The sequence below is a fragment of the Cervus elaphus genome, chromosome 20 (genome assembly GCF_910594005.1).
Source record: "Cervus elaphus chromosome 20, mCerEla1.1, whole genome shotgun sequence".
In the NCBI taxonomy this organism is placed as follows: domain Eukaryota; kingdom Metazoa; phylum Chordata; class Mammalia; order Artiodactyla; family Cervidae; genus Cervus; species Cervus elaphus.
This window is the reverse complement of record NC_057834.1, coordinates 65,959,711-65,974,488: the sequence shown is the minus strand read 5'-3', so window position 1 is coordinate 65,974,488 and position 14,778 is coordinate 65,959,711. Positions and strand designations below refer to the sequence as shown.

At 44.5% G+C, this 14,778-nt stretch overlaps 1 protein-coding gene across 1 annotated transcript; it reads left to right on the top strand.

Annotated features, from left to right (window-relative positions):
- The first annotated feature begins 295 nt into the window (after nucleotides 1-295).
- On the top strand, nucleotides 296-4,133 carry GPR88 (G protein-coupled receptor 88). Its single transcript, XM_043878360.1, has 2 exons — nucleotides 296-675; nucleotides 1,036-4,133. Exon 2 carries the CDS (start codon nucleotides 1,105-1,107, stop codon nucleotides 2,254-2,256), a length of 1,152 nt encoding a protein of 383 aa, XP_043734295.1. The 5' UTR covers nucleotides 296-675; nucleotides 1,036-1,104; the 3' UTR covers nucleotides 2,257-4,133.
- The last annotated feature ends 10,645 nt before the right edge of the window (nucleotides 4,134-14,778 follow it).

The window sequence follows — 14,778 nt, the reverse complement described above, 5'->3', positions numbered from 1 at the left end:
ATCTCTCAGAAAAATCTCATCCTCAGGATGCATCAGACTAAGATGAAATACATTGGGGGTATATTACATTTTATTCAAGCATTGATGGAAGGGGGGGGGAAGGAAAGAAAAATGAAGCAAGGTGAAAAATAGGGTGATTGAGAGACAGAAAAGACAGAGAAACTTGTTAATTACAGGACTTTCTGAGCAAGATATTTTTCTTCCCTTTCACAAGTTAGAAGCTATTGAATAATTCATACCGGCATGGAAAGGCTGCCTTTTCCCTGGGTGATGTATAACTGAGCAGGAGAGAGCTTCGAGTGGGTTCACCGCATCAGCCACCACTCGAGCTTCTGAGCACGGGGGTGCTCTCCTCTTGAGCTCAGCTTCTGCTTTTGCAGCCAAGCACCCTTACTGCTGCTGCTGCTGCTGCCTGCCTACCTGCCCACCCGCCCCGGCTTGCAGCCTGCCACTTTACTTTCTCCAGCCCTGCTGCCAGCTGAGGAGTCTCCCTGCAGCTGCTGGCTTCTGCCTAGGGCCATGTGTGGATGCTGCCCTGGGAAGGAGGCACTTGCTCCTGGCACTGATCCCAGCTGAGTTTCTCCTGTTGATTGCAGGACCACAGATGCTGCCGCTGAGGAGGTATCCGTTGGCTTCCCTCCCTCTGCTACCCGCCAGCTAAGGACCAGCCAGAAAGTAAGATACCCCCAACCCCTTTCCCTCTGGCATTTCCCGCAGGTGGCATATCTCTGCTTTCTCCTGGAAACTAGGGGCTCCATCTGCCATTCCCACGTGTGTATCTGTGTGTGTATTTAGGGGGAGAAGGGGCGATTGAGGGACAGGGATTGTGTTGTTCTGTCCCAAGGCTTCCCTGGTGCCTGCTGAGTGCAAAGAGGCCTTTCTCCGGCACTGGAGACATTTTCGAGGCAGGCACTTGTCATTTGCCACCCCCGTCCTCCTCGAGCTCCCTCTATCCGCTTCCCCAGCCCATTATTCTGCCACAGCCTTTTGCGTCAGTGGCAGAGGGCTGAAGGGAGGTCTCTGCCCTCCCTGCAGGAGGGCATCAGGATGGGCCGCGCTGCGAGAAACCGACGCTAGCCAGCGAGGTGTGAAGAGTTGGCCAGAATGACCAACTCTTCCACGTCCACCTCCTCCACCACCGGGGGATCGCTGCTGCTGCTCTGCGAGGAAGAGGAGTCGTGGGCGGGCCGACGCATCCCCGTGTCCCTCCTGTACTCGGGCCTGGCCATCGGGGGCACGCTGGCCAACGGCATGGTCATCTATCTCGTGTCGTCCTTCCGAAAGCTTCAGACGACCAGCAACGCCTTCATCGTGAACGGTTGCGCCGCCGACCTCAGCGTCTGCGCCCTCTGGATGCCGCAGGAGGCGGTGCTCGGGCTCCTGCCCGCGGGCTCCGCGGAGCCGCCCGGGGATTGGGACGGCGCCGGGGGCAGCTACCGCCTGCTGCGGGGCGGGCTGCTGGGCCTCGGGCTCACCGTGTCCCTCTTGTCCCACTGCCTGGTGGCCCTGAACCGCTACCTGCTCATCACCCGGGCGCCCGCCACCTACCAGGCGCTGTACCAGCGGCGCCACACGGCGGGCATGCTGGCGCTGTCCTGGGCGCTAGCCCTGGGCCTCGTGCTGCTGCTCCCGCCCTGGGCGCCGCGTCCCGGCGCCGCGCCCCCGCGCGTCCACTACCCGGCGCTGCTGGCCGCCGGGGCGCTGCTGGCGCAGACGGCGCTGCTGCTGCATTGCTACCTGGGCATCGTGCGCCGCGTGCGCGTCAGCGTCAAGCGGGTCAGCGTCCTCAACTTCCACCTGCTGCACCAGCTGCCCGGCTGCGCCGCCGCCGCCGCCGCCTTCCCGGGCGCCCCGCACGCGCCGGGCCCGGGTGGCGCCCAGCTCCCGGCGCAGGCTCAGCCCCTGCCCGCGGCGTTGCACCCGCGGCGGGCGCAGCGGCGTCTCAGCGGCCTGTCGGTGCTGCTGCTCTGCTGCGTCTTCCTGCTGGCCACGCAGCCGCTGGTGTGGGTGAGCCTGGCTAGCGGCTTCTCGCTGCCCGTGCCCTGGGGCGTGCAGGCGGCCAGCTGGCTCCTGTGCTGCGCGCTGTCCGCGCTCAACCCGCTGCTCTACACGTGGAGGAACGAAGAGTTCCGCCGCTCCGTGCGCTCGGTCCTGCCTGGCGTCGGCGACGCGGCGGCCGCTGCTGCCGCCGCCACGGCCGTGCCCGCGGTGTCCCAAGCTCAGCTGGGCACTCGCGCCGCCGGCCAGCACTGGTGACCCGGGCAGGGCGCGCGGGAAGCGGAGATGCCCGCCTTCCAACGGCCTTGGTCACCACCGCCTCCTGCCCTTGGAAAGTATCCCCAGCCTGAACGAAGACTCCGGCGGGCGAAGCTCAATAATAAATCGGTGCGAAGATTTCGCCTTCGACCCCAGTGGGATACCTGAACCGAGGTTTCAGTGTACATGTGGGCCGCGAAGTCATTTTCGACGGCCACCTGATTTTTACCCTTCGTTTCCGTGTTTTAGGGAAATCCTACAGTCAGAACACCGGAAACTTCAGGAACTTGCACACTGACTTTTCGAAAGAACCGGTTACTTTCTTTTAACAGTTTTGGAAAAACAGCTCTGTTACCTTGATCACCATTCCCACCTTCATCGTCTTATGATGTATATAAAGCGCCTTGAGTGTGCATAAGCCAAAGGGAATAATATTGATGAAGGAAATAGTATTTATAAAGCATTTTAGAAAGTAACCTATCTTTAATGATGCTCCTGTTACAATTTAGTCTTTCTGTATTGACCCGAAGAATGAAGCCACAGATATGCATACCAGTAAGTTGCCATTAAGACCTCAGGCCCTTTGTAAAAGGGTTTTTATAAAGTAAAATCATTCCCGGATGAGACAGAATCTTAGCCAGTAAGGAGAGAAACTCTCAGATTTTTTATTTTACATTCCCCTTTGCACTTCTAAGACTGAAAATTGACATTAAGTGTTAAAGTGACAGGTTTCCATTGTGTTGATTGATGGTCTGAGCCAGCTATGGAATGTTGAAAAAAAAATAAGGGCGCTATCTATTTTAGGTACCAGTGTCAGGTTTTCTATGGCATGCACATTTGTTGTTACCCTCATTTTGTCATCAATTTACCTGCCTTGTGAGTGTGATTGCAGCTGTGAAATTTCTGTACTATAATGGTTGCTAAGGAGAATAAGTCCTTCTGTTTTCTCCGTTAACATTTAAAATATCTCAATGCACATGATTTAATTAAACAGGAATAACACCATGATTGCATAGCTAATATTAACCTCTATTGCATGCTCCTAGATGCTAGAACTGACTGAGCATGTGGTATACTAAAGCAATACTCATTGGACAAGGACATTGTACTTCTTCCAGACACCAGAAGCAGCAGCCATCAATTATATGAAAAGAGACATAGAGACACCTCTGGCTACCAAGAATTCTTGTCTTGACCCAGTTTATGAGAAAACTCCCAGGTGGGACTTTATCTTGCAAATGAACCACTCTGCAAAGCCACCTGTGCTCTTTTAGGGTTTAGACAAGCCACACATTAGAAAGTAACAATTTTTTAATGTAGTTCATATGTATTACCATGACACTTAACATTGATATCGTATATGTTAAAGAAGGTATAATGAACTCAGTTATAAAAAGGAACAGTTCAAGTGGGAATCTGTTCTAAAATGCATAATTTGAGGCTTGCCATTTTCATCTCTCTTAGTAAATTTATTTAGGGATGTTCAATATTTGAAATGCAAAACTGTGTGAAATCACTATAAAATTAAAATGAGAGAAAAGTAGTAAAATAATCAGTTACCAACAATTCTGACTGCTGCTCACTACATCCAGTCTGGGGCTGAACAGCCTCCACTGTGTAATTCAGGAGCCAAATTGTTGGCCTCCTGGACGTTTGTAAGCCAGCAGATGGGAACACTTGTACATTTGAATAATTAAAGGAGTGGCAGGAAGCTTTGACATGTTTGCAGAAAAACAAAACAGATGTGTTCATCACCAGTAGTTAAGTCATTTTATTAATCTAATCCCTTTGTGCATGCACTATTTCTCTCTTACTAAGGTTTCATCTGCTCCCATTTTTCTTGATTTAAAAATTTAATTAAAGTTCAGACAACTATTCCTCTGTTTTTTTCTTTCTCTGGTCTTCTTCAATATCTCTTTGAGAACACTGTAACGGATGATACTGTATCCCAAAGCACTAGTGATAAAAGTGACTTCTTTGTTCTGGCTTTATTTGATTCTACATTTAGTTTCTAAATTTATTTCTATCTTTTATAACTAAATAGGATACCTATGCCAGCATTGAAAAGAAATAGGTATAATTTCCTTTCTGTAAGTGTAACTGATTTGGGGGAAAGGCTGCAACAACAGAGAACTGAATTTTACTTTTTTGTGGGGAGGGGGCTGAGGAACACTTGTCTAAGTTCCTTATCAAAAGGTCTTCTTTTAATTAGGCCTTTATCCTTGTTTCTTGCCGTGGATGCTACAAACGATTTTCCCTGCTATTCCTGCCAACAGTTGACAAGCACATAAACTTAGCTTTATCAAGTATTCAATATCTTGCAGTGTTTCTGGCTAACACAGAACCACCTTTGCTGGCTCAGTGCCATGTGGGAGACCTACTTCAGGTTGTATTTACTGGTAATTAACTCCACAGGACTGATTCATTTTTAATTAAGAAGTAGAAATGATGTGTCTAAAAATGCCTTACTCAGGCAAGATCTGGGAGTTGGAGTTACTGCTTTTACAAATTAAGTTAATGAAGATTGTGTTCCTGTTTAAATGAAACTACATATTATCCACTCAGGACTGAAAAGTCCTAATTGCTGTTGTGGGCTGTCCTGCTTCGCTTTTTCTACTTTTTTTCTTTACGTATATGCCTATTAAGACATATAGCACACTCCCCACTCACCCATCCTTGCACTTTAATGGCTAAATTCTAGGATGTAATAGGTATTACTCCTAATAATTTCTTGCTTCCAAAATGAAATATGTGCTTAAACAATAATTCTGTTTTTTTACAGAGGCATCCATGTGTGTTTTTCTTTTTTCTTTTTTAATACTATAGGGCTTTAACTCTCTGATAGAGAAAACCCTTGAAAAGATCTGCTCACCAAAGAAACATGGGTCTGCTCTGACCTCCTGTTTCAATGCAAATCTGTTCTTCTGATGACAGCTGAATTGGGCAGCTTCATTGTTTCCCGTGTGACATTTATTCCATTCTCCCAGGGACTCAGACACTGCTCATCTGGCTCAATGGCAGTCCAGGGAGATGACCTGACCAAAGGCATCAGTGGCATAAACTTAAATTCAAGAACACTGAGAAAAATTGTAGATGTCCCTCACTTTCAAAAGCCTGCCCTTAATGTTTCTGGGGTGTTGGGGTAAGAATGGATCTCTGGGTAGGAGCTCTCGGCTTGCAGAAACTAGGCTGGGGGGACCCTTTCTTTCTGCCTCTCCCTTCCTAATCAGTATGCTGAGTGAGGGGACTCCCTGTGTGGACTCAGCCCAGGTCCTATCTCTGCACACCTCCGCCTCTCAACCAGCCATCTTGCCCAACTCCAGGATCTATGACACATACAGGGGGTAGAGCAGAGGTGACCTCAAGCCATTTAGAAAGGGAATTCTGGGGGTCTGGTACCAGGGCAAGGCGTAGGCTCTACCTGGGGGAAGGCACATTTCCTTGGCTCCCCTTTCTATGTGGTTAAGGAATTAGCCAGAGGAGGCTGGGAGCAGGTTCTTTAAAGCACGGGACCCAGATTGGACCCTCAGTAACTCTCACCTAAGGGCAATGCTGCTTTCATATACTTCCTCCTCGGATATGCTTTCCTAGCTCCTCCCACCTGAAACAGGTGCAGCATACACAGTATCTCCAGGTACTTAATCACATCAAGCCTATTGCTGTCAGTAAGGAGGACGGTGGGGAGGGAGTTGGGAAGGATACGAACGAAACCAGGGAGGTCAGATGTTGGTGGTTATTGAAAGGGCTTAACAGGTAACTGGGATGTTTTGCACAGTTGTCTTTACTGTATGTATCTTTGAAATTCTTCATAATGAAAAGTTTAAAGAAAAGTGAAGCCAAGGAAGAAGGAAGGAAGAAAGAGAAAAAGTAAAGAAAGAACAATAATTAAGGTACCTAAGGTTATTTGGCAACTTAAAGGGAGGAACTGGGATTCAAAGTTTTGTCTGAATCCAGAGCATGAGAGACCATGACAGCACATCACTACAGTGCTGTCAGATAAAATCAGAGTTTTTAATCAAGTGTGGAACCCCCTCCATGATGTGGTGTTCAGTCGCCCAGTTGCATCCGACTCTTTTTGATCCCATGAACTGCTGCACCTCAGGCCTCTCTGTCCCTCTCTATCTCCTGAAGTTTACCCAAGTACATTGCATCGGTGATTCCAGGATGTGACCATTCTCTAATTCCCCCACTCTCTGTCTCTCCTACTTGTACCTGTCACTATAGCCTACTTGTTCTCTACACTGCCTTCTAAACATGGCCCATGTTTTGTGTCTGTAACTTGTTCCTTCAAGGACCTTGCTAGTGTCCCTTCACATCTCATCACTTACCCAACCCTCATCCTTCCTTCCTGGAAGGTCCCCTTTGTTTTGCCCCCTCATCAGAGATCCTCTAGTCATAATCTCTGCCCCTACAGACCTCCCACACCTCTCTGATCTTACCACATACTCCCTTGTATTACCTCTGCCTTTATGTCTGTGACATCTCTGAAACTAGATAGGAAAGGTTTTTTTGGTTTATTTTTTATTTCTTCATTTTTTAGAGCAAATACTGCCTTTTATCTTTTGCTGTTGTTGTTATTGTTCAGTTGCTCAGCTGTGTCCAACTCTTTGTGACCTCCCTGTCCTTCCCCACCTCCTGGAGCTTGCCCACACTCATGTCCATCGAGTCAGTGATGCCATCTAACCATCTTATCCTCTGTCGTCCCATTCTTTTCCTGCCTTCAATCTTTCCCAGCATCAGGGTCTTTTCTAATGAGTCAGTTCTTCCCATCAGGTGGCCAAAGTATTAGAGCTTCAGCTTCAGCATCAGTGCTTTCCATGAATATTCAGGACTGATTTCCTTTAGGACAGACTGGTTGGATCTCCTAGCAGTCCAAGGGACTCTCAAGAGTCTTCTCCAACACCACAGTTCAAAAGCATCAGTTCTTTAACACTCAGCCTTCTTTATGGTCCAACTCACACATACATACATGACTACTGGAAAAACCATAACTTTGACCATATGGACCTTTGTTGGCAAAGTAATGTCTCTTCTTTTTAATACAGTGTCTAGGTTGGTCATAGCTTTTCTTCCAAGGAGCAAGTGTCTTTTAATTTCGTGGCTGCAGTCACCATCTTCAGTGATTCTGGAGCCGAAGAAAATAAAGTCCATCACTGTTTCCATTGTTTCCTCATCTATTGGGCCATGATCTTCATTTTTTGAATGTTGAGTTTTAGGCCAAATTTTTCACTCTCCTCTTTCACCTTCATCAAGAGGCTCTTTAGTTCCTTTCCACTTTCTGCCATAAGGGTGGTGTCATTTTCATTTCTAGGGTTATTGATCTTTCTCCTGGCAATCTTGAGTCCAGCTTGTGTTTCATCCAGCCTGGCATTTCACATGATGTACTCTGCATATAAGATAAGTTAAATAAGCAGGATGACAGTATGTGGCCTTGACCTACTCCTTTTCCAATTTGGAACTGATCTGTTCCATGTCCAGTTCTAGCTGTTGCTTCTTGACCTGCATACAGGAGGCAGGTAAGGTGGTCTGGTATTTCCATCTCTTTAAGAATTTTACACATTTTAATCTTTTAGTAACCAGTTACCTGAAATATACTAAATAATTCATATATGTTTACAGTTGATAAGAATTTTGAGAGAGAAAAAGATTTGATCCTTCCCTTGCCTGTATATTTTTCTCTTAATAAAACAGACTGAGAATAAATCCTATTTCCCAACTCACATCTTGCCAAAGGATATCCGAGAGTAATAATGTGTGGCATTATGAGCCATGTGTATAAATCACACACTATCGTTTGGGGCTCAACATTAAAAAAACTATGATCATGGCAGCTGAGCGCCGAAGAATTAATACTTTTGAACTCTTGAGGGTCCCTTGGACGGCAAGGAGATCCAACCAGTCCATCCTAAAGGAAATCAGTCTTGAATATTCATTGGAAGGACTGATGCTGAAGCTGAAGTTCCAATACTTTGGCCACCTGATGCAAAGAACTGACTCATTGAAAAAACCCTGATGCTGGGAAAGATTAAAGGTAGGAGAAGAAGGGGACGACAGAGGATGAGATGGTTGGATGGCATCACCAACTTGATGGACAGGAGTTTGAGCAAGCTCTGGGAGTTGGTGATGGACAGGGAAGCCTGGCATGCTGCAGTCCATGGGATAGCAAAGAATCAGACATGACTGAGCGACTGAACTGACTGTGACTGATTGATTGGGGGAAGATTTACATTCCTGTTATCCAAGCTCTGTTCACACTGACAAAAACAACAATAAGGAGTTTCAGTCCTAATTACTACTTTAAATTTAAGGTCAAATTACTGAACAAATATTCAATAATTAGTCATGTACTTCTTTCTCAGGGCCTTGCATAGAAAAGTTTTGTATTTTTGATTTATAAAAGCTTTAAACATTACTAATCAATGGCCATGCAATTTTGCTAAAATCCTGGGAGAAACAGCTGTGGTAACGTCTTTACTTCTTGTCAGTTCACTGGAGATCAGCCAGCCTAGACCACTGCTATTTTTATTAGACAGAAAGAACTTCAGTTTTTAATCTTTCCTGTTGTAAATTAGGCCCATTCCCCATTTTTTTTGTTCTCAGGTAGTAGATAAGTATGTAGGATCCGTTGTATAGTCATGCTTTAGTGGATACTCTGCTTTTAGCCAAATGAAACGTCTATGAAATGTTGGCATGGTTGAATTCTATTATTGTACCACAAAAATATTTTTCCCACCAAAGTTTTATTTCCTGAAAATACAGTGTGTTTTTCTATGTGAAGATTAATGTCTATTTTCATAGGAAATTTGTAAAATATGGAAATATAGAAGAAATTATATCATTCATTACCACTCAGCATTTTATTATACTCATCTACTTTAAAAATCTCTTTCCTATGTATTTAATTGCACATAAACCAGAAAGTATATATTGACATGCATTTATAGGTATGTGTATTCATACACTCGCTTATATTTAAAAAGTGTAAGTAGAAGAAAGACATTATAAAGAGGGGCTTAGGGCTTATGACAGTTGGCATATGCCCAGCTATAAGTAGTAGACTACCTAACTGCAACTCTTAAACAATGATGGCATTTCATCATCACACAATTCAGAAGTCTGCTGGCAGTTTCCTGAATTTGTTCAGTAGCATCTTTTCTTTTTTAAAAATTTCCAAAAACCATTAGGGTATAAGGCCTTTAAATAAGCAGTTGTTCTATATATTTTAAAATTAGAGTTCATTGGAAACATTTAAAAATAAAGAATACACACAGAAATACAAAATTCTGGCTTCCCTTGAGAAAGTGGACCATCTGAGCACACTGGTCTCAACATTCTTGCAGAGCAAAAGTAAGCTGCAGCAGTGGCCATTCAGAGGACCATACACAGTTCTATACAACACGTACCACCTGGCCTACTTCACTCATTTCTATTTCTTCCTTGCCTGGGCCCTGCAGAATTTGGCTATTTGTTGCAACACTCCTACATGTGCAGGCTACCTTCCCATGTAAACTGCTTTCCACGGGGACACCTGGGCTCCAATAACTGAATAGCTCCAGAAGAGATTCCTGGCAGGGCACTGTGCCTAAGTGAGAGAAAACTGGGCAGCTTGGGGGCAGCTGTGATAACAGGTTTGTTCAGTAGCATCGTGATGTCAACAAGTGCCCAGGTTCTTTGCATCCTTCTGCTCCAGCAGCCTCAGGTCTGTGGTGTGATGGTTCCAAGATGGCTGCTGCAGTCACATGTCAGAACCCAAAACAGAGGAGAGGGGAAAAGCTTCTCCTTGCTTGTCTCTCTTTTTCATGAGAGAGGAAATGCTAAGAAGCTCTCCCAAAGATGTCTCTGATCTCGTAGGTCACATGGCTACCCATAAAGGAAGTTGAGATGTGAACATTTGGCATTAAAAAAAAATATATCATGAGAAATCTATCCAGTGCTTGTCAATGTATGGGATTTATGGTTTGCTATTTGTACTGCTTGTTACCTACTCAGTGGATTTGATATCATTTTTGGAACTCACAGATGGACTGCTGGCTAAAATGAGTGAGTCCTTGTGCAATTTCTAGCGTTTAGAAGTCATGTATTATTAAGTCTGTTGCACTGATACAGGATCTTCTCTGACTCCTATTACTTAGCTTCTTGAGAGTGAACATATGGAACACGTGAAAAGCTGCAATATACCAGATCTCCTTCTGTTTCTGACCCTCTCATAGTTGGTTTCTATGATAAAGGGGTTGGTTTCTATGAAAGGGAACTCCTGCTGGGGTGGAGCAGGCAGAGGTGAGAGCAGTCCTCAGTTGAGTTCAGTTCAGTTGCTCAGTCATGTCCGACTCTTTGTGACCCCATGAATTGCAGCATGCCAGGCCTCCCTGTCCATCACCCACTCCCGGAGTCTACTCGAACTCATGTGCATCGAGTCGTTGATGCCATCCAGCCATCTCATCCTCTGTCGTCCCCTTCTCCTCCTGCCCCCAATCCCTCCCAGCATCAGGGTCTTTTCCAATGAATCAGCTCTTCACATGAGGTGGCCAAAGTATTGGAGTTTCAGCTTCAGCATCAGTCCTTCCAATGAACACACAGGACTGATCTTTAGGATGGACTGGTTGGCTCTCCTTGCAGTCCAAGGGACTCTCAAGAGTCTTCTCCAACACCACAGTTCAAAAGCATAAATTCTTCGGTGCTCAGCTTTCTTTATAGTCCAACTCTCACATCCATACATGACCACTGAAAAAACCATAGCCTTGACTAGAGGGACCTTTGTTGGCAAAGTAATGTCTCTGCTTTTTAATATGCTATCTAGGTTGATCATAACTTTCCTTCCAAGGAGTAAGCGTCTTTTAATTTCATGGCTGAAATCACTATCTGCAGTGATTTTGGAGCCCCAAAAAATAAAGTCTGACACTGCTTCCACTGTTTCCCTATCTATTTCCCATGAAGTGATGGGACCAGAGGCCATGATCTTAGTTTTCTGAATGTTGAGCTTTAAGCCAACTTTTTCACTCTCCTCTTTCACTTTCATCAAGAGGCTTTTTAGTTCCTCTTCACTTTCTGCCATAAGGGTCCTCAGGCTTCCTCAAACATCAGGACTCAAGTGGTGGGATTATTTCCGTATTATGGTCAGAACGTACTGGGGTCTGGAAGTGGCCAGGAAATAGCACCCCCTCTTCACTCACTGAGTTTTGGACCATGTGATACGTAAGAACATGTATGTAAATGGTGACCCACAGTATCACCTCTATATTGATGAAGTTTTGTTTAGAGGATGTAACTAAATGTAAAGCCTGAGATGGGCTTAATAATGGTCTCCCTACCAGTCTAATCCTTGGAATAAGCAAGTCAACTGGCTCTCGCTGGTCCAGGTGAGAAGAAGGAAGATAGCACATCTCTTGGGCTCAAGACCTTGTTAAACTAGCTCTACTCTGAGAACTTGGCTAGTGGGATTGCCTATCCCCTTCATCTCCAAGGGATAGATGAACAGATGGGGCTGTACTAGCAAAGGTGCCTTCTCTGGAGATCAGACGAATGAGAAAAAGGCATTCTCTTCTAAAAGACACTGAAAGAGGGTGCAGTAAGGAGGAACAGGCAGGCTTCCGGTGTGTGTGTCTGTGTGTTAGTCGCTCAGTTGTGTCTGACTCTTTGAGACCCCCATGGGCAATAGCCCACAAGGCTCCTCTGTCCATGGAATTCTCCAGGCAAGAATACTGGAGTGGATTGCCATTTGCTTCTCCAGGGGATCTTCCTGACCCAGGGATTGAACCTGGATCTCCTCATTTCAGGTGGATTCTTTACCACCTGAGCCACCAGGGAAGCCCTGGCTTCCGGTAGATGAGCCACAGAGCTGTTCTTCTATCCAGATTTATCTGTTAGAGGAAATGGCTTACAGTTTCTGGGACTAGGTAAACTGCCCATTGTATTAGGAGTGTAAGCCTGGTATCATTGAAACTAGACCCTAAATGCAAATTTAAGCTATAAACAAATGAAGTATCCAGATCCTGGAAAGAATAAATTTTGCCATATTCTGAAGTACAATTGAAGGAGATCCTCAGTGTGGTGAAAAGAAGAATATATGAAAAAATAAAATTGCTTTCAAATATCTGAAAGGCTGTCAAACAAAATAATTATTTTGTTTGACATTTATTGGTAACATACCGTTTGTCAAGTCCATTGGTAACATACCGTTTGTCAAGTACTGTGTCATGCACTTTATATATATTACCTTTTCTGATTTTCAAACAACCCTATAAGGCAGTTATGATGACTCCGTTATTGTAGTTGCAAACACTGATTTTTTAAAAGTTAGACTTGGCTAACTGTACTCAACTGAGAAGAGAGAGCTGACCACTGAATTCAAGTCCAGCTAACTCCAAACCTTGGCATGGCAAACACAACACCCAGCTGCAGAGAAGGGAGGAAATGGGTGAAGGGTGTGGTTCTAGGAGCAAAATTTGGCTCAGTGGGTGGGAGATAGATTTCAGCTTAATTTGAGAAAGAACTTCGTCTCAATATGCGCTTAAAATAGAACAGGCTGTCTTAGGAAATTGCGACTTTCCTAATACTTGAGGAATTCAAGTACGGTGTGGAGGACTAGCTCTGGAAAGAATGTCTATTATGTGGGAAGTTTTATCAAATCAACTCTGAAATGCCTATGAAATCGAATTTCTAAGATTATATAATATTTCTTCTTCTGCTTGGAGGTGACAAAATCTCTCTCGCTCTGAGCTTATAACATTTCAAATAATTAGTCCAAAGGACTGTGTTTGGCTAAAACCTTACCCACATCAGCCAACAGAGAAGTCAGCCTAGGTGACCAAGGACATTTCTTTCTGGACGTGAATATGCCACATTCTTGGTGACTTCATCATTTCTGCAGCTATTTTTGTTCATTTCCTTTATGTTCCCACCTCATTCCCAAACTTTTTTTTTTTTTTTAATGGAAAGAAGTGCATTGTATTTAAAATTTCTCAGGCTAAATATTAGGACCTTACATACTATCTAATTCACTTAAAAACTTTCGTAAACACAATACTTTGAAAGACCTTGAGAAGACTATTTGGATGAGAAATGAGCTATTATTGGCTACTGGGTAAAAGCTACGTTTGTTGAAAATTCCAGGTTGAGTTTTTGCATGTAATGAAGTCCCCAGCAGATCTGAACCAAAGTCTGCTTGTAAATTCAGATTTGGTGATGCACTGTGACAGACCGACTCCTCTCAAGGTTCTGACACAATGCGAGATGGATTGAAACATTAAAAGCTACCAGTATAAAAACTGAATAAAGAGCTATTGTGGATTTGTTGGAGACCAATAACAGATCAATAAACCTAAAAGTTATAGACGCTGTGCTTTCCAATTCACTTGGACAAAAATGTGAAACTCCTCAATTTATAAGCACTGAAATTTCCTGGTGTTGGAATATGGAAACAATGTCACATGCCTTCTTGATTTACTGGAAGTGAATATGGCTTCCTTTAATCTTTGTCATTGTTATTATTGTCATTACCATTGTTATGAGTACCATAAAAATTTTAGTCACCAATAGCTCAATGCAGGGCACTGAGTTAAATGCATTAACTTTTGCTACTTAACAAAGTACCCTGGAATAGTGACTTTAAACATTAATCATTAATTTGCTCATGAATCTGAGAGTCAGAAATTTGGATGGAATTATCTGAGTGGTTCTTCTGCAGGTTTCAGCTAAACCCAGTCTGCAGTCAGTGGTGGTCCATGGTTCACACACCTGCCTGACATTTGGTCAGCTCTTGGCTGGGCTAGCAGTTGGATAACTGCATTAGTCCTGGCTCATTCCTGTGATGGTGGTCTCAGCATCAAGTTTCTGCTTCTGCATTGGCCAGTGTACATGGATCAAAGCAAGTTACAGGACTAACCCTGCCTCAAAGAGGGGAGGAATGTAATCATCTTTTCAAGGGGCTAGCTTCAAAGTCACCTTGCAAGACTGTGGAAGGAAAGGAGTTCTGGCTATTTTTGCGATGGACTGAAGATATTAATATATCATCCTTGTGTGTAAGGTTCTGCCAATCTCATTATGGAGACAGAACATGAATAGGAGCAAACAACAAGTTGCCCCACATAAATATATATACTGTTAAAAAGAATAGAGTAGGGAGTTGAAGTCAGGATGGCTTCACTAATGATGTGGGATTTGGAAAGATATAGGAGAGAAAAGTGAAAGTCGCTCAGTTCTGTCTGACTCTTCGTAACCTCATAGACTAGTTCTCGAGGCCAGGTTACTGGAGTGGGTAGGTTTTTTCCCTTCTCCAGTGGATCTTCCCAACCCAGGAATCGAACCAGGTCTCCCAAATTGCAGGCGGATTCTTTACCAACTGAGCTATTCTGCTTTATTAACTATGCCAAAGCCTTTGACTATGTGGATCATAACAAACTGTTGAAAATTCTTAAAGAGATGGGAATACCAGACCACCTGACCTGCCTCCTGAGAAATCTGTATGCAGGTCAAGAAGCAACAGTTAGAACTGGACATGGAACAACAAACTGGTTCCAAATTGGG